Genomic DNA, 17,319 nt, shown 5'->3' on the forward strand with positions numbered 1-17,319 from the left:
CTTCATCTTTTGATGTTTTCCACTAGACAGACAAGAGCTGCTTGTACTGAGGCAGCAAAGTCCTTGAATGTTTATCAAAGGCTGTGACGGATGGTAAAGACTGAAATGCCCAGAAAATAGGATTGGAAAGAGGGGAGAATACTGCAGGTAGGGCTGTCCTGCCTCTTTTTCCCCTCTCTGTGATGCCTTGCCTTTTCCCTTTAAGGGAAAAGAAGCTGGAAATGTGGGAAGGACTGGATTCATGCAATCTTGAAACTGCAGAAGGAGCTAGCAGGGAAGAATAGAAAGATGCATAGTGTACAAATGTCTGATTTTACAGAAAGACTGGAAGGAGGTGACACGCAAACTTGGTTTTGGTCTCACCAGGTTGAGATAGAAACGGACAGTGAAGTACACAAAGACCACGAGCAAGTTAAAGGGGAGGTGGCATGTGTGGTTAAGAGGTCAGCCTCTGTATCTATCTGTCTTGTTCCTTCAGACTCACTAAGGCAAACAAAATGAGATCTTTAAGGAGTTTATCTTTAAGGGAAGTTTGCCAGGAAAATACTGGCTGCAAGGCCAGATTCTTCCTATGTCTGGGCTTCAGAGGCAGCTGCTAATAACTAACTCTAAACTGACCTTCATGCTGCCATCTAGTGTTTCCTCACAGACAGAAACAACATCCCAAAAAAGAAACTGCAGCTCCATAATGTTGTATTCAGAACAAATCTGATTTATTCCTGCTGAAATACAATGCTGGACAACACAAAAGCTGAAGGAGAGGGAATGGGAAAGAGACATGGAGAGGCCACTGCTCCAGGTGAATGTTTAGGGAGACACCTTTTCTTAAAAAAATTTGTAACTATTTCATCCAGAAACAGGGAATCATCTCCATGGCAAGATAATTATTCCAAACCAGAATTTTCCCACATTTTTTCCCTCTGTGAAATTATTATGGTTGTTTACAAGATTCAACAGTACACAACAGGGCAAGAATCCCAGCAGAAGCTTGTCTTAACCAAGAGAGACCAGCACAAGATGCTTGTCAGGTTCTTGTCTGTCCTTGCTACACTCTTAAAAACTCTTCACAGAATGGTTATTTACAGCCATCAGATGATGATTTCCCTTTCAAGTGTACATGATGGCTAACAAAAGGTAACAAATTATCATGGGGAAACATGCAGAAGATTTGACTCTTGGCCCTTTAAAGCCTTATCCCTGGCTTCAAGGAGCTGTAACAATAGACTTTTCCAACTGCTGCACATCCTGTATTCATACTGGAACTGTAGAACTCTCACCCTAATAATAACAAGTCAAGAGTTCATGGGCTGGATGATGCATTTAAAACAGAGCATTTCTTTTCCCCATGCTTCTTTTAGGTGTTTTGAGTCAAAGTCCAAAACAAACCCAAAGCATCCACAATCATTGCTCTCTTTTGAAGAACTTGATTTCTGAGCTTTGTCTCCTGACAATCTGTGTAGGAAAGCTGCAAGGAAGTAATGGATAAGTGAAAAATAGCAAAAGTCTAATTTAAGAAAACAGATTGCCCAGGTGGAAAGGAAAGGTATAATCAGCAGCTTTTAAAGGGCTCCTGGTGGCATTGTATGATATCAGGAATGAATTTACTAATTTGCAGGAAATTTTTCCCATTTATAATAAAATTCTGATACCAGGATTTGAATGTTATACATTATGAAATGACTGCATGATCTCAATGCAGTCAGAACATGGCTGGTTTATGTGAAGAGGAATAGCAGCACAGACAAGAACAGAACCAAACTCTTCAAAAAGGAGCAAAAAGGACAGTGTACTTCTCTGCTTACAAATCACCTCTCAGGTCACAACATGGAAGTTGTCTCTTAGATCTTTCAAAGATGTAGTCCACAGCACAGAAAGTCCTCAGGTGGACAACGGTGGACTCCATGTTTCTCATTCATATTATTCCTGTTTTTTCACCAAGAGAACTACATCCTGGATCCCAGTCCCACCAGACACAGCCCACTGCTGGATTAAGGCATCATTGTTCTTCCTCTCTAGCTGTTGGTACCAGGCTGTTACATCCATGTAGGTTACCTTGAGCTTTTTCCTAACACACCAAACAAGGCTACTTTTTAGTGGCCTTCCTCTATGCTTAGTGGACTTTGAATTCAGGCCCAATAGAGTTGTATGCTCTGAATACAGGAATTTTCTTTTCCAAAGCTTATGTTTAATGCTCACTGCTGTGGAAGTCGCATTCTATTTCAGTTCCTTGTTATCCTCCTTGCCATCAAATCATGAAGACACTAAGCCAGGATAAGTGAATGAAAAAAAGAGCGTGCATCAGCTCTCTTCCAAAGTGTTCAGCACTCCTGTGGATTACAGAGGAGCGAGAGACTTGCATTTGACAGCTTCATTTCTAAAGAATGGCTCTAAAGAGCCCATCTGGGAATACCACAGGACAAAGGCTTGAAAACCAACAACCTGTGTCTGTAAGCAGACTCTTCAGAATCTGCATTATTTTCTTGCTTCCAAAAGTGGCCACACACTTGCTGGTGTGAGGTACAGGGCCCACAGAGCAATGGCCATATGGCTCCAAAAACAACCTGTGCCCCAGCCAGCAGGGAGAGACTGCCCCTGCAGCTCTGGCACTGGGGCTCACCAAAACCTGAAGTGAAATGGGGTACTCCTTTCTGAGTGACCACTGCTTTTACTACGTGTAAAAGTAGGTGAGGGCTTTGTGGATACAACATAGGTCAAAGCCACAGCAATCAGCACAAAGCTTGTGGGGGGCATGCCATGGTCTCTGCTCTCCAGTCTCCACCAAGTTAAGGTAGACCAATATTTTTTATCTGTTTCTCTCTAATTTTTAAGATATTTTTTGTGTAAATGTTGCAAAAGAAAATTGATCATTTCTTAAGGAACAAATTTCCCCTGCACCCACACAACTTCCTTTCTCTCCCTTCTCGTCTTCCAATGGTAGACTGAACATGCCAATGGAAAGCGTGCACAGCTCTTGGATTGGGGGGATTTTTTTTCTTTTAATCAAGAGGTACAAGTTCAGCTGTTCTTTTCTTCTCAGTTTTGGGGACAGAGATTTTGTCCATCAGGCAAGCTACATAAATAGGAAGGACATCAACTTAAAACATCAGTACGTTGTTTGCCTCGTGATTCACTATAACATTTCTCTAGTACCAGGCATGGCTGCCTCCCGAATAAGCAGAGTTAAAACTTTCCTGTAGGTGTCTAAGACCTCTTGGGCAGAGGGCCGTTCTGCCGGGTCCTTCTTCTTACACGCTGCATGGATGTCAAACAGATGCAGTCGTACAATGTCACTTCCTTCAACATGGCCCAAGAAAAAATTAGAGACATCTGGGATTTTCCAGATGTCTGTTTTCTCATCATAGGGAGGCATGAGGTCATCTTCGAATGGCACATCTTCTCCATAGGGCCAACGCTGCTCAGGAGCTACAAACTCACCCCGGAGCTCCCTGTGACCACACTTCACCAGCCTGCCAGCACTCCTGTTCACAAGAGGCAAAGCGTCCAAATCATTCACCAGAACGTGAAAGTCACTTGTCAGGAGATACTGGGAGAGAACCTTGTCCAGGTCGTTCGAGTCACACATCACTAAGGTGCCCAGGGGGCTGCTGTGCAGGTACCGAATGACACTCACGTAGTCTATAGCAAGCATCAGCCTGCGATGCCAGGTGTTCATGCCCTTGTACTTGGGAATGTGGAGAGTTTCATTCAGGCCTCTCAGTGAACCAAGAGGATGGTACTCGGTGAGGATTGTGAACTGCTGCTCACAGTAGCCCAGCAGCCGGACAACATGCTTGCTCTGAAGGGCTTTCAGCATCTTCAGTCCATGGAGAAAGTCCTCCTTCAGCTCTGAGTTTGTGAGCTGTGAAAGGACCACTTTCTTTTCCTTCCACTCAGAAAGGAAGACCTGAGAACACACAAGAAACACATAAGACACGTGGAGAGCCTTCTTCAATGAACGGCTACCAGCTGCTGCTGACCTCTTCCTGTGACTGGTTAGTCACAACTGCAAATTACAGTCACCAGGCACAGTCAGCTTTAGGTAGAGTGGTGTACCTGTCACAGCAAGCCCTTTCTGGTGCCACAGTTATATCACGATTTCCTAAGTTTTCTTTGGAATGGACATTATAAGTTATTTTCTATCATGCAAATAGCCAGTCTTACTCTGCCATGATTGTACCACTCTGTGATTTTGCTTGTGTAGCTGGATGTCGTTTGGTGTCAGAGAGCTGGCCCAGGTTATGCTCTCGTACCTGTTGTGTTCGCCTTATCAGTAGCCATTTGGTCCCGGATGCCTACAGTGCTGAGCTGCTGAGAGGGGAAACATAACAGCAGTGCTGGCATTAATGAGCCAGCAAACTGTGAAAGCTCTTTATCCAGAGGAGAGAAGAAAGAAAATCCAAACTCACCTTTTTCACAGCACCTTCACCAACACACTTGAGTTTCCTGACTTCCCTATTTATGGCCTCGCAGGAAAGCCACGGGGAACAGTTCTTCACCGCTCCAAATTTGAAATGCCCAAAAGGGCAGAGGCCAGAGTCCGTTTCGACTCGTCCCAGAGAGCTGGAAAACTTGTTGAGGTACAGGTAGAGAAGGGCATTAAGGAGCAGGACGGCCGCAAGCAGCAACGCCAGCGAGACGGATGGCACCTCTCTGGGAAGAAACTCCCTCCTAACGAAATGCGGTTTCTTTTCCATGGCCGTGCCTTCCGCATCCTCCGTGAAAGACGGAGGCTAAGCAGGACCCTCTTCCCAGCCCGGGGACGAACGCCTGTACAGCTTTTTCAGTGCCGGCTGCCCAGCCTTCCCGCAGGCACCGCGCTCCGGAGCCTGCAGCCTACGACGAGAGGCCACGCGTGGCAGCGGGACGTGTCAAAGGCGGCCGCAAGCTCGACGCTCGCCGCGCTGCGCATCCTCCCGCGGTTCCGCGCAGGCGGGCCCGAGCTGCGGGCGGCGCGGGCAGGGACGCCTGACCCCGGAAAACACCGGGAAGCGCGGCGGCGCGGGGCGGTGGCGGCCCCGCCCCGCTCCTTCCCCCCGCGCCTTAAAGGGGCCGCGCCCCCCCCGGCCCGCGCGTCCCCGCCCGGGGTCACTCACGCACTGACCCCGGGGCTCCCACGCGTGTCCGCCGCGCTCGCAGCTCCCCCCCGCCGCCCGCAGCACCATCTCCCGGGCCGCGCCGCCCGAGGTGCGAACGGCCCCGCGGCTCCACCTGGGCTCGGCCGCGGGCGGGGCGGCGGCGGCGGCGGCGGAGCGGCGGCGGTCGGGGCGGATGGACCAGGCGCTGCTGCTCGTCCGCAACGAGCTGCCCGCCCCGGGCCTGAACCTCGCCGCCCGCTCCGGCTCCTGCCACCAGGTGAGGGGCTGTGCCGGGCGGGGGACACCCCCGGCCGCCGCTTCTGACAGCCCGGCCAGCGGCGGGGCTGCTCGGCTTCTCCGGCTTTTCCCCGTGCTTCGTCAGGTCGCTTCGCTTCGGTTTTACCTTCGAGCAGCACGCAGAGAATTCCCGCAGCAGGAGATGCTCCAGCCCCGTGGCATCTCTCCTTGTCTTTACCACCATGCAAGGCAGAACCCCCTTTCACTCTCCTTTGGCACTAATGAGCTCCCTTCACCCTCTTCTTCCACAGTGCTTGTATCAGTTCCTGGCGTTTGTCCCACCAAGCAACGAGAGCCTGAAAAAACCAGGCACGGCGTCGGTAATGGTTGATACGCAGCATCCACTCACCCTGCTGCTCAACAGCTCTGTGGGTGACAGAGACCTCTGCAAGTAGGTGGCCCAGCCCCAGGGAGTACATGGATAGCTCTATCCTGTATTTTTGTTGGTTTTGTTTGTTGTTGGTTTTTGTTTTGGTTTTTTTTTTTTTCCCCTTGGAGCCATGTGCCTCTTCACTGACTGCTCATCGCCTCCTTTCTCCCAATGGTTTAGACCTAGAGCTCAGTCTTCACCCCACTGCTGTAACAGTGGTGGTGTACTTTGGAATTGTGCTGAAAGGATCTAGGTGCAAGCAGGAGCAAATACGGTGTTCATTGAGGCAGCATGTGCAAGCACCTGGTTTCTCTTGCAGGGAGTCTCCAGTTCAAGAAGAAAAATGATGGCAGTGCATGTGTGGTAAAACATTGGTGCTGGGCTAGGGGAGGGTAATGCTTGGAAGAGGCAAGTTCTGTGTTAGATCACAGTGTTGGTCCAAGTTTTTGGCTTGCCTTTCCTAAAGCATTCAGGCTGACAGCCCCCCTGAGTGCTGCAGTGGTACCTGCATGTACTGGGGGTGGCTCACCAAGTTCTGTTTCCTTTATCATTTGCAGGGTTCAGTATCATTTTGGAGAGTTTGGCAATTATTCCCTTGTGGTAAAGACCCTAAGTACAAGCACCCAAACTGTTTCTTGTGACCTAGTCATCAATGAAGGCCCTATCAACAGCTACCTCCGTATGTAGAACTCTCTTTTTCCCTTTCATTCTACAACCCACTTGTCTCCCAGCAGAACCAGCTTCCTGAGAAGCCTGTGCTGGAGAGTTGTCATGGGCTTGCTTCTCTTCTTTCTCGACATCCTTGCCTCTTTATGTTTTATACACCCGTCTTGAGGCCCTGACCAGGATCAGGCCTCTTCACATGATATCCTGTCTGCCCACAACCGTTTTGCAGCAGGCATTAGTACAGAAAAATCAGTGGGTATGTGTCTGGAGGAAAATATTACTTCCTGTTTCCCTGCATGTTTTTCTATATACACAGAATCCTCCCTCTTCTTCCATCTATCTTCTCTTCACAAAATAGGAAACAACTCACACAGTGTTTGTTTGGATTTTTGTTTGTTGTTGCACTTTTAATTTAGAACCTGACCTTGGTTTTTGTTCATCTCTTATCCAGGACTGTTTCAAACTCTTGTCTATGTCTGTTCTTTTCCATTACATTATTCTTCAGTTCTTCCAGTTTCCTAACTGTAAAGAAAAATTCTCCATGCTTGCTAACTAGGTGTATTGCCCTTTCCCCTATCTTCTTCACGTTGAGGCTGTTTCTAAATCTCCACTTCCTTCTTCAGAACATATCACAGCACATCAGCTCTTCTCTCACTAGTGTCTTGTGATGCAAAGCGGTTTTATTTTGCTCTTTTTATGCCGAGATGTGGAGTCACTGAGCTGCACTTTGAAACTAACCTGCTTTTGTGTTGGGTAGTTTGGGGGTTTTGCTGTGGGTTTTTTATTTTCCTCTGGGATGTATATTGCATGGAGAAGGTGGGATGATGATAGGGGAGTTGGGCTTTGTGTCGTGTTTGTGTCACACTTGGCCAAGCCCAGGTTGCTGAATGGTTTTGTTAGATCATTTATAGAGTTGTGTTCTTCTCTTTTCATGTAGCTATTCTCTTTGCTTTCCTGGTTTACATGGGGATCCTTGCTCTCCTGATTGCTGGGCGCCTTCTAATGAAGTAAGTGAACTTCCTCCTTGCATGTGCCAGTTTAAGACCACACATCTCAGTGTGGTAATACTTTGGAGTCCCACTTGTAGCCCTGCTTGCAGATCAGATCCTGTTATCGTGTGCCATGTGCACGTTGTGGCACATGTGGCAAGAAATGCAGAGTAATACGATTTCACTCGAGGGATATCTTGCAGCCTTGGTAGTTTGTGTGCAGAGCAGCTGATGTTCACTGTAAGCTCACAAACGCCCTGCTGCACCCTGATGTCCCTTGTTCCTTGTCTAGCTCTGGATCAGTAATCCAAGGCAGTGGGAACAAAGTGCACATAACAAATGCAACCTTCTACCCTTTACTGTAAGTTATCCTTGCCTGTAAGCAACCCAAGAATAAAACCCCCAAACATGAGCTTGTGTCAGTGTATTTCCACAGCTGGACTAAACTAAGATCCTAGGTGCTGGCTGAATCTCAGTGTTACCTATGTGAGCTGTAAAAACAGAAATACGAATTGTCAAAACTTCTGTTTTATTCTGCTAAATAGCTGCTATTAAGGTGAAATTAACTACAAAGTACTTTTGGGTTTGTTTTGTGTTTTAAACTGTTACTCATTTTCAGAATTGATCCAGTCAGAAACTGGGTTTACAAGAAACTGAATCCCAGAGCAACTGATCGTATGATTAACTCCGTGAGTGACCACAGTATCTTTAGTTTGCATTCTGTAGTGTTTGCATCTCTGAGAAACACACACTATTTGGACATCTGGGAACCTGTTTATTACTAATCATCTTCCCCTTGTGTGTGTTCCCCATAGCAAATCTTGTATTGATGTCAGGTAGACAATTTTATGTCAATGGAGAGTGCAAGACTGGGTTTCCATGCAAGTGTAGTGGATTCCCTGTAAAGCTCTTACAAGTTTTGAACATACAGCTTTGTGCCCTCTTTAATTCCTTGAAAAAAATGTCTTGGTGGAAATACTGTCCCCTTCTAACATAGTCAGTGTAAGGGAAATCACAGCCTTCATTGCTGCTTCCAGCACAGTAGGAATTTTAGCAAAAAAAAAAAAAAGAAGTCAGAATTTCTCTGGCATCCCTAGAACCCACATTTCTGTGGGATCCTCATTTTGTAGTGGAATGTAGATAGTTCATCACAGTCTGGGCTTCATATCTAAGAGGTCCAAAGCTGTCTGGAATTAAAAGACTTGGAAGCAGAGCTCTACAGCAATCTCGAAACAGTCTCTCTGTGGTGTCAGACAAGTGCTGATGGGTTGGGGGGGGTCCTGTTTGAGAGTTAGCACCTGGATCTGCTCGGCTGTTTTGTAAAGCAGTACTCAGAGTGTTGGCAGGTCTCTGGCCCTTTGGAGGGGACCCAGCTCTGATGAGTCTCAAGCACAGGCTCATTTCACTGCATTCTTCTTTTGCCTGGTCAAAGGTAGAGTCTGGAGCATGTGCAAGCATTATTGCAATGTGGTGAAGCCAGGAAGAGGTTAGAAGTAGACAAAAGAAAGACAGGGAGCATAAAGACAGAGTGTGTGTGAAAGTTTGCAGTTTACTATCCTTTGTTCCCTAGTCAGCTGGTGCAGCTGCTGACTTGCTCTTCATGTCTGGTTTGTTCCCGAAGGAGCTCGGATCCCCGAACACAGCGGAGTCCATGAACTGTGATCCTGCCCCGCAGTCATGGAGCACGGGCTCTCGGCAGCGCCTGCGTTCCCTTGACACCTTCCGAGGGTGAGCGTAAGAGCGTGCTCAAAAGCAGCTCTTCCAAGGGGAATGAGACTTTTCCAGGGGTGATTTGACAGTGCATGGCAATATGTAGCAGATGGACAGTTCAAGGTGGTCTGTTTCACTTGGAAGTTAATCAAGATTTTCATTCTCAGATTTTCCAAAATACTTTGTAATTGATCTAATTTGAGGAAATGTCAAAGTTTTGGCAGAGGGTGCAAAAGAGCAACGTGTTCAGTGTGGAAATGCTATGCAAAGGGGCTTGCTTTGGTTCACCACCAACCCATGATTTTTGAAACATGGCTTACTGGTTGGTAAAGCTGGAAACCTTGGAAATCTTGCTTTAAAAATAAAATAAATCAAATCTCAAGAGTTAGAAATGCATTAGTGGGAGTAGTAATCATTAACTTTGTGTTCATCAATATGCATTTCATCGACATGTGATACTTTGTGGTTTTGTTGTCATTTTAGGCTCTCTCTTGTAATTATGGTGTTCGTTAACTATGGAGGAGGAAAATACTGGTTCTTCAAACACGAGAGCTGGAATGGTAAAGTACAATTGAGACAGTTGCTCTGCGTTTTAACTGCAGCAGTATCTACAAATGGTTGGTGTTGCAGCTGCTGCAGCGAGCTGTTGCTCAGCCAAAGGCTTGAATGCTGTTCTGGTTTGCCTCAGCAGGGAATCTGCCTGTTGGTTAAATGGGCAAAGCAGAGTATGGTCCTCCTCATCATGCAGTGACAGGATGGTTTCACATCACAGGCTGTGTGTAACGTTTCTTTGTGATACAGGGTCCTATCTTTAACTTTCCTGTGTTGCTTAATGACCACAGTCAAGCTGATGACAAATGTTCTCACTAAAAGAGTACATTACCAAAACAACTCTTGCACACTGAGATGACATATACTAACTGAAGATGATTTAGCAATGGGAAAAAGATCTAGATATTAGCAGTGCAATTCATATGAGTGAGACAGTTGCTCAGTGCTGTAAAAACTGTAAAAAAATGCCTTGATTGATAAGCTGATGGGAATGAAGTGAAGCATTGTAATGCCCTAGTGGAGAATAGCAAGGATCCCATCCCTGAAATCTTTCCCAAGGCACAGCAATCAGTTCTGACTCTGTTCTTGAAGAGTGGCAAATGCAGTGAAGCAAGATGATTAGCTCTTCGTAGGTTTTGTTTATACCATGTTTTTGATTTTGAGACATAATAATTGCTAGCAGCCTGCAACTCCTCTAGAAAATCAGCAGTAATATTGTTAAATTTGAGGAGGGTTAAAGGTAAATAACATGCTCCTTTGCATTTCTCTGTAGGATTAACAGTGGCAGATCTGGTGTTTCCGTGGTAAGTTTTCCTGAAGAATAGTTTTTGTATCAAGTGATTCTTTATATTAAACATTGCAAGTGGAACTTTGTGTGCACCTTACCTCCATGTGGAAATGTATCTGGAGGGATGAATATCTGTTACACAGTTAATAGAAATCTGCCCCTACAAATAACAACATAACCCTTATGAACCAGTAGAAGAGCTAAGTGGTTTTGGTGCCCACATCCTCCTTCTTCCCACACACAAGGCCCAGGGCTACCCTGCCAGTGGAAGTGCAGTATCCCTGAGATGCTCAATGCCATGCCATTGTGTTAAAAGCTGCCAGTCTGGCAAGATTCGAAGCTGGACTGGTGTGTATCCATAGATAAAGGAGCCAAATAAATTTTGGATTAAGCTAATATTTGTATAACCAAAGAATGGTCTTATGGGGAAGCAGTTATCCCATCTGCCCCTAACATGCTTCTCTACACCAGCTGTGGTTTCTGTTGGAGTAAGGAGCTGGACTTGGACTGTGAACCTAAGCTAGAGGAGAGGAGTGGGTCAGTTCTGAATTTGAATCATAGATTTGAAGCTGGTCTTTGACTTTTCTGAAGATGCTAATTTAATTTTGGGTAATGGAATTTTTTGGTAGCATATGAATTGCTGGAAAAAGAGCAGACTGCAATTACAACCCTACCTCAACGGAACACTGAAAAAGGTAGAAGTGTCCCATACACTAGAGCTACAGCTCAGTAGCCTGGAAATTCAGAGGAAATAAAATCACCCAGTTTCACTCAGTGCATGCATCTCTGTTGGACCAATGCAGGCCGCTCTGCCAGCTTTAGTGTTTGCTGTTACTCATACATGTTATGAGACATCTGCCAGCTCCATTTCCCATCTGCTCTGTTCTCCAGGTTTGTGTTCATCATGGGGACATCAATAGCATTGGCACTGGGCTCCATGCTGAGGTGGGGAAGTTCCAAGTGGAAGGTGCTTAGAAAAATCATCTGGAGGAGTTTTGTGCTAATCCTGCTGGGAATCATAGTTGTGAATCCCAATTACTGCCTTGGACCTTGTGAGTGGAACTTGCTCTCTTCCTTGCATTTCTGTAACTTGTTCCTGCCTCCTTGGCTGGGCTGTTGCAAAAACTTTGTCAACAGTTGGATGGTATCTTGTGGAGTGCTGTTCAGTTCTGCACTGATGCAATTCTCTCTGTTAGACTCTTGTGCCAAGCACTGTTGATTGGCAAGTCTTAGTGACTTGCCCAGGACTTTGATGTACAGAAAATTGGGATGGCAGAGTGGAGGTGTCCCTTGTACCCACAGGTGCAGTGGATCTGAGCTCTCCCTGAAGAAGGATCACTTTTGTATTTACAACAGAGCCTGTGTCTCCTCCTCTTCCACATTGCTTGCATGTCTTCCAGTGTCCTGGGATAATCTGCGTATTCCAGGGGTGCTCCAGAGGCTGGGATTCACATACCTGGTGGTTGCTGCTCTTGAACTCCTGTTTACAAGAGCTGATAGTGGGACCTGGGTGAGTTGTGTGGGGAGATGACAACTGAACTGATAGTGGAGCAGGGTTTGGGAGCCTGTGCTCTTGTTTGGGCAAAAAGAACACATGAGAAACAAGAAGAAAACAAGTAACATCTTACTTGATGTGTAGTGCAGTGTGGCCTGGCAGGGATCACTGTTGGGTATGTGCACCCTTCAGTGTCACAGTCTGCATTTTGTCACATCTAGCTTTACTATATTTGAGGATTTCAACAATCCATTCAGAGAGTGATTAAAAACAGGCACTCCAAGACAATTTTGATGACTTTTCCGCTGCCAAGGAAGCCCAGGGACAGGCATCTCTCAGCTGAATCCTGTAGTCTGTGTTTTGTCCAGTTAGTTTTGGCAAGGATTTTTCACTGCAGGGGAAAGTAATACTGGGTTTTGGCCTTTCTAGGGTCTGTTTTCCCAAAAGGCTTTTGTTCTACATATGAATCAAAATTCCTTTTGATATTTTCCAAGTTAAAAACCATTAAGGGCCTTTGTTTCGGTTTGTTTCTCCCCCCTGCCCCAAGTAACTGTCTGGAAATTGCTTGTGAAAATGAAAGGTCTGTTGGTAGAACCCAGTTTTGTAATGACATCTCCCTCTTGTATCTGGGGTACAAGACTGCCTGCCAGGCAGTACAGGTTGTCCCCAAGGGCATGGTTTTTACTTGCCAGCTAACACCCCCTCCCTCCATCTCATGCAGGAAGGACGATTCCCCGCTCTGCAGGATATTCTTCCCTACTGGCCACAGTGGATTTTTATTCTGGTGTTAGAAACAATTTGGCTCTGCCTGACCTTCTTGTTACCAGTGCCAGATTGTCCCAGGTAAGACCGTGCACTCAGACAACTTAATGTGGGGTATCAGGTTGGTTCTCTTCTACTGAGTAGAAGGTACATTTTATTAGCCACAGGGAAAGAATGAAGGGAAGAGCTTTCAGGCCAGCAGTGTTAAAAGAAGCATCCATCATGTGAAAAAACATTCTTTACTTTGGTACTAAAGTACCAGGTGTTATATGGGTGATGTCACTCTTCCTATTTAAAGAAGAGGATTAAAATCTCCCTGAGGTCTGTGTGCAGCAATATATGATCACTGCATTGCCATCAATGTGTGCCTCTAGCCTGGGAAAACATTCAGTGTGCTGGGTCAGTGGGCCAGTTGCTGTGCAGCTGGACTGTAACAATATTTTGTGCTACAACCTCTCTGCCTCTGTCCTAGGGGCTACCTTGGTCCTGGGGGCATTGGGGACTTTGGAAAGTATCCCAACTGCACTGGGGGAGCAGCTGGTTACATTGACCGTTTGCTTCTTGGAGAAAAGCACATGTATCAGCATCCCTCCTCAGGTGTAAGTAGTTTTTGGTTTGCAGTATGTGAGGAGTGGCTTGGGAGTGATACGTGCAGGGGGATTTAAAAGAAAGGAGTTTGGTTGCTTGGGTGCTCTGTAACAGCCTTTTTCTCTCTAAGGTAATTTACCAATCAACGATGCCATATGATCCTGAAGGGATCCTGGGGACCATAAATAGCATTGTTATGGCATTTTTGGGACTGCAGGTACCTCGTTTTCTTTCTGGCTGCATGCTATAATGGGAAGATTTGAAGGGAACTTGGAAGTGGGGAGGCAACTGGCTTTCTTTACTTAAGGCTGAGACTGGTTCTAACAAAACCTTTTTCAGAGCAATGCTTTCATGATGACTTAGCTGGAGGTGAGTGCCAGAGAAGTGGAAGCTAACATGGCAGTAGCTTGCATTAGATACACTGAGACTTCTCAGTTTTTGTAAGGGATGGACACAAGAAGCTTGCAAAATAGCCACCTGGTGTTTCAAGGTTGGGCTTATGCTGGGAGTAGGCTGGCTCAATATGTTGGAAAATAAGGCTGAGACACACAAACTTCACAGCTTCATTGTAAGGGTTTCAAAAGTTGCAGGTGTACTTGCTCCCCCTTGCTGATTTTCTGCTTGTCTTGCAGTGATAACCATTTTGCACCGGTGCTGTGTGCTCACCTTCCTTGACAAGAGATGCAGGGCTTCACACTGGTGTTACCAACACCAAAAGCTCACAGCTGTTTAAAGTGCTGCACGTTTTGATGCACTGCTGGCTCTTCTGATGGTGCAGCAGCTGTGAACCAAACTGGAACTCTTGTGCTGGGAAAGGAATGTTACCACATGTAGCACGGGGTAAAAATTGATTGGGAATATCTGTGAGGCAGAGCTTGGAACAGAAGTGTGACACTGAGGAGTGAATATCAGGACACGTTGCTTAGAGGTGTATGAAAAGAAGCATGTGCTCTGGGCAGGACAGGGATACTGTGGAGAAGCTCTTGGGGCTGGCTTTGGTCTTGTTCCTAAACGAGGGAGAGGGAGCTCAGCTTATGTTGAGTTGACCTAATAAAGATGCTTGTCCCCTTCCTCAGTTAACATAGTAAGAAAGGGAGAAAAGGTGCACCTCTACTGCTGATTGGGTTGCATTTACATATTTTCCCCTTGTGTGTCCATTCTTTACAAAGAGTCCTCATTTTGAGCCTTTCAGCCACTTGGCTGATAGAAATCCCATTCGTGGTCTCTGTCTTAGCACAGGTGGAAAATAAATCTGGCTCTTGAAATGTGGTTACATTAATGGGCATTAATTATTTTTTTGTATTTTTTTATAAGGCAGGAAAAATTACTTTGTTCTACAAAGATCAGCCCAAACAAATTATGAGTCGGTTCATCATATGGGGCATAGTACTGGTAAGTCTGATACTTAGGTAGCTCTTTCAAAGACATGTATTTTAATGCAATGCAAATATTTCTGAAATGCTGCAGTGGTTATGTAAACTTTACTGACTTTCTATTTCAGGGAGTTATTTCTGCTATCTTGACAAAATGTTCTAAGGAAGAAGGGTTTATTCCCATAAACAAGAACTTATGGTAAGCAAAGAGATGGAACATTTAGTATGATTTTGTCAAAGTACTATTTTAGCTCAGAGAATGTTTTACCTTTTCTACACTGAGATCTGTATCACATAGATCTCTAAATATTTCTCTTTCTACTGAAAATGTTTGTAGGTCAATATCATATGTGACAACCATGAGCTGCTTTGCCTTCATCCTCTTATTCCTGATATATTACCTTGTGGATGTCAAGAAATGGTGGTCAGGTGCTCCATTTTTATACCCAGGTCAGTAAAACACATGAGGAGACAGATTCCTTATGATTCTTTCTGCACTGACACTATCCTTTTGTTTTCTTCGCTTCCATTGTCTGTAAGAAAGCAGGGATTTAGACTGAGGTAACCTGAAGGATTCCAGAATGATTAAGTTGAGCGGAACCTTTGCATAGAACTGGGGCACTTGAGACCAGATATTTAGGAGAGAGGGACAATAAATTCTTTAAATGAAGGCTAAAAGCTGCTACTGCCTAATGACTGTTCTGGGTTTGGTATCAAGTCAAGGTCCCAGTGAGCAGCTGCCTAGTACCAAGCAAAATACCACAGCTGTTCAAAGCTGGTTTTGGAAGGGACTGCTGAGACTTGTGTAACCTAATGGGAAAACTCAAAGGCCTGTCAACAGAGTAATACCACTTCTGAAGATGTGGAAGACTAAATCCCCTGGGCAGCTGTGTAGGTTGTGTCTCTGTGATTTTAGATAAGCGTGTTTCCCAAAGTATCCCACTGTGGTTTTAACCACATTGGGCACACGACAAACATCAGTGGAGAATGCAAAGCCACAGCAGAGGGGACCTTTCAGCAGCTTTGGTCCCTGTTGTCTGGGGAGGAAAATAGGCAGGGTGACAGCAGGATATCATACCTCCTACCAGAAACCCCAGAGCTTTGAAGGGCAGTCAGCATTTGTTTGTAAAGGCAGCAGATCTGACCGGATTGGTTGGCACTCGTCCACCCTGAAAACAGTAACTGTTGTTATTCTCCTTATTAATATAATTGCAGCATACTGATATGGTTGTATTTTCAATTTAGCACAGAGGTTATTTGCATTTCTTTTAATAAATGTTTTGGGGGAGAGAATCCCTGACACTGTATTTGAAAACAGTGTAGCACCTTTGGGGCAAAGGATGTTAGCTGTTGTTGTCTTGGTGCCACTCTCTTTTATAAGCCTGGCACACCTCTGCCTGCTTGCTCTGAAGCAAGCCCATACCTGCTCTTTCAGATGGTATAACCTGTGCTTCCTTTCAGGAATGAACTCAATCCTGGTATACATTGGACACCAAGTGTTTGCAAACTACTTCCCTTTTAAGTGGAAGATGCAAGATAGTCAATCCCATGCAGAGCATCTGACTCAAAACCTCATTGCAACAACTCTTTGGGTCATAATATCATATATACTTTACAGGAGAAGGATATTCTGGAAAATCTGATAGAGGTGGTCAAGGTCTAGCAGGCCTAGATTCTGATGAGGCAAGTGGATTAGCCTGAAATATTGCCACTCAGGCTGTATTACTAAAAAAGGGATACTAGTTCAAGTTTACAGTGCCATGGAAGTCATCATCAAGACTTTTATGTGACTTAAGGGACAGTATTTTCCTATTTAACAAAAACTTACTAGTCTATTACAGCTGTCTGTTTTCCATCTTTTGTAAATATTTTACTGATTTCCCTCTTTTCGTATACCCTAACACTTGGGCAGTCTAAGACACCCTGATGGTGTTTATGAAAGGAACTGCAAGGGATGGGGGTGGTGACTGCAAGGGGTTACCAGAAAGGGCCGGTGGTAACAGTCCCTGCATGTGACACAGAACCCCCTAACTCAGGTGCTCTGGGGTTTGTATGTATCCTTGGCACCTCTTGCATGCCTGTCCCCTCTGGCTACTGGCACTCATTTAACTTGGCCAGTGGCTATCTGGGAAAGCTTGGGGGCACCTCTGTGTCACAGCCTGATGGTGCTCTCAGCTGATCATGCTTCATTGTATTTTTCCCATTTATTCGACCAAACCCTTAGGTTTAGGATCCTGCTGAAGCCTAAAATCTCTTCTATTGGCTTATTAATCAGCAGGCTGCTCCTACAAGTTTAGCAGCCCATCTGTGCATGTTCTGGGCCTTTGTGTAACACACCTCTTGCATGGATGAGGTCCAGGTTTCATGTGCTACACTCTAGGAGTGCAGAAAGGCCATTTCCTACTGACTTTGCATAATCACTTGGATATTACCAAATTTCAATCAAAACAATCCTCTTTCTACATGAATTTACTTAAGGACCCTGAATCTGAAAACCAGCAATACAGGTAGAATTCTGCTGACAAGGAAGACCTAACAGATCAATTCAATGTAAGATAACAGTTTTGGGAAATTCAGGAAATTCACTCATGCTGTGATTTCCAAACTAGTGCTAATAAAAAACCTGAAATACCTTGCTATGTTCTCTGTGTATGT

General features: G+C 45.4%; 2 protein-coding genes across 2 annotated transcripts; one reads left to right on the plus strand and one right to left on the minus strand.

Moving 5' to 3' along the window:
- Positions 1 to 26: 26 nt before the first annotated feature.
- POMK (protein O-mannose kinase) lies at positions 27 to 4,967 on the minus strand. Its single transcript, XM_041479805.1, has 2 exons — positions 4,407 to 4,967; positions 27 to 3,904 (listed from the first exon to the last, which is right to left on the minus strand). The coding sequence occupies exons 1-2, from the start codon at positions 4,692 to 4,694 to the stop codon at positions 3,131 to 3,133; spliced, it is 1,062 nt and encodes a 353-aa protein (XP_041335739.1). The 5' UTR covers positions 4,695 to 4,967; the 3' UTR covers positions 27 to 3,130.
- Positions 4,968 to 5,107: 140 nt separating this feature from the next.
- Positions 5,108 to 17,296, plus strand: HGSNAT (heparan-alpha-glucosaminide N-acetyltransferase). The gene is made up of 17 exons (XM_041479804.1): positions 5,108 to 5,352; positions 5,624 to 5,763; positions 6,300 to 6,421; positions 7,346 to 7,415; positions 8,017 to 8,086; positions 9,019 to 9,125; positions 9,591 to 9,667; positions 10,432 to 10,462; positions 11,338 to 11,498; positions 11,847 to 11,956; positions 12,663 to 12,784; positions 13,176 to 13,302; positions 13,422 to 13,508; positions 14,606 to 14,683; positions 14,793 to 14,863; positions 15,002 to 15,114; positions 16,126 to 17,296. Exons 1-17 carry the CDS (start codon positions 5,269 to 5,271, stop codon positions 16,305 to 16,307), a joined length of 1,752 nt encoding a protein of 583 aa, XP_041335738.1. The 5' UTR covers positions 5,108 to 5,268; the 3' UTR covers positions 16,308 to 17,296.
- The last annotated feature ends 23 nt before the right edge of the window (positions 17,297 to 17,319 follow it).

This window comes from Pyrgilauda ruficollis, unplaced genomic scaffold, assembly GCF_017590135.1.
Source record: "Pyrgilauda ruficollis isolate IOZ18807 unplaced genomic scaffold, ASM1759013v1 scaffold5, whole genome shotgun sequence".
Taxonomy (NCBI): domain Eukaryota; kingdom Metazoa; phylum Chordata; class Aves; order Passeriformes; family Passeridae; genus Pyrgilauda; species Pyrgilauda ruficollis.

Bases quoted from the DNA above. Each gene is read 5' to 3' on its own strand.
- POMK (XM_041479805.1), bottom strand. From the start codon at position 4,694: ATGGAAAAGAAACCGCATTTCGTTAGGAGGGAGTTTCTTCCCAGAGAG. The intron at 3,905-4,406 runs GTGAGTTTGGAT...GTGTGTTCTCAG, and splicing joins GTGAAGGTGCTGTGAAAAAG to GTCTTCCTTTCTGAGTGGAA.
- HGSNAT (XM_041479804.1), top strand. From the start codon at position 5,269: ATGGACCAGGCGCTGCTGCTCGTCCGCAACGAGCTGCCCGCCCCGGGC. The intron at 8,087-9,018 runs GTGAGTGACCAC...TTGTTCCCGAAG, and splicing joins CTGATCGTATGATTAACTCC to GAGCTCGGATCCCCGAACAC. The intron at 11,499-11,846 runs GTGAGTGGAACT...CATGTCTTCCAG, and splicing joins CAATTACTGCCTTGGACCTT to TGTCCTGGGATAATCTGCGT.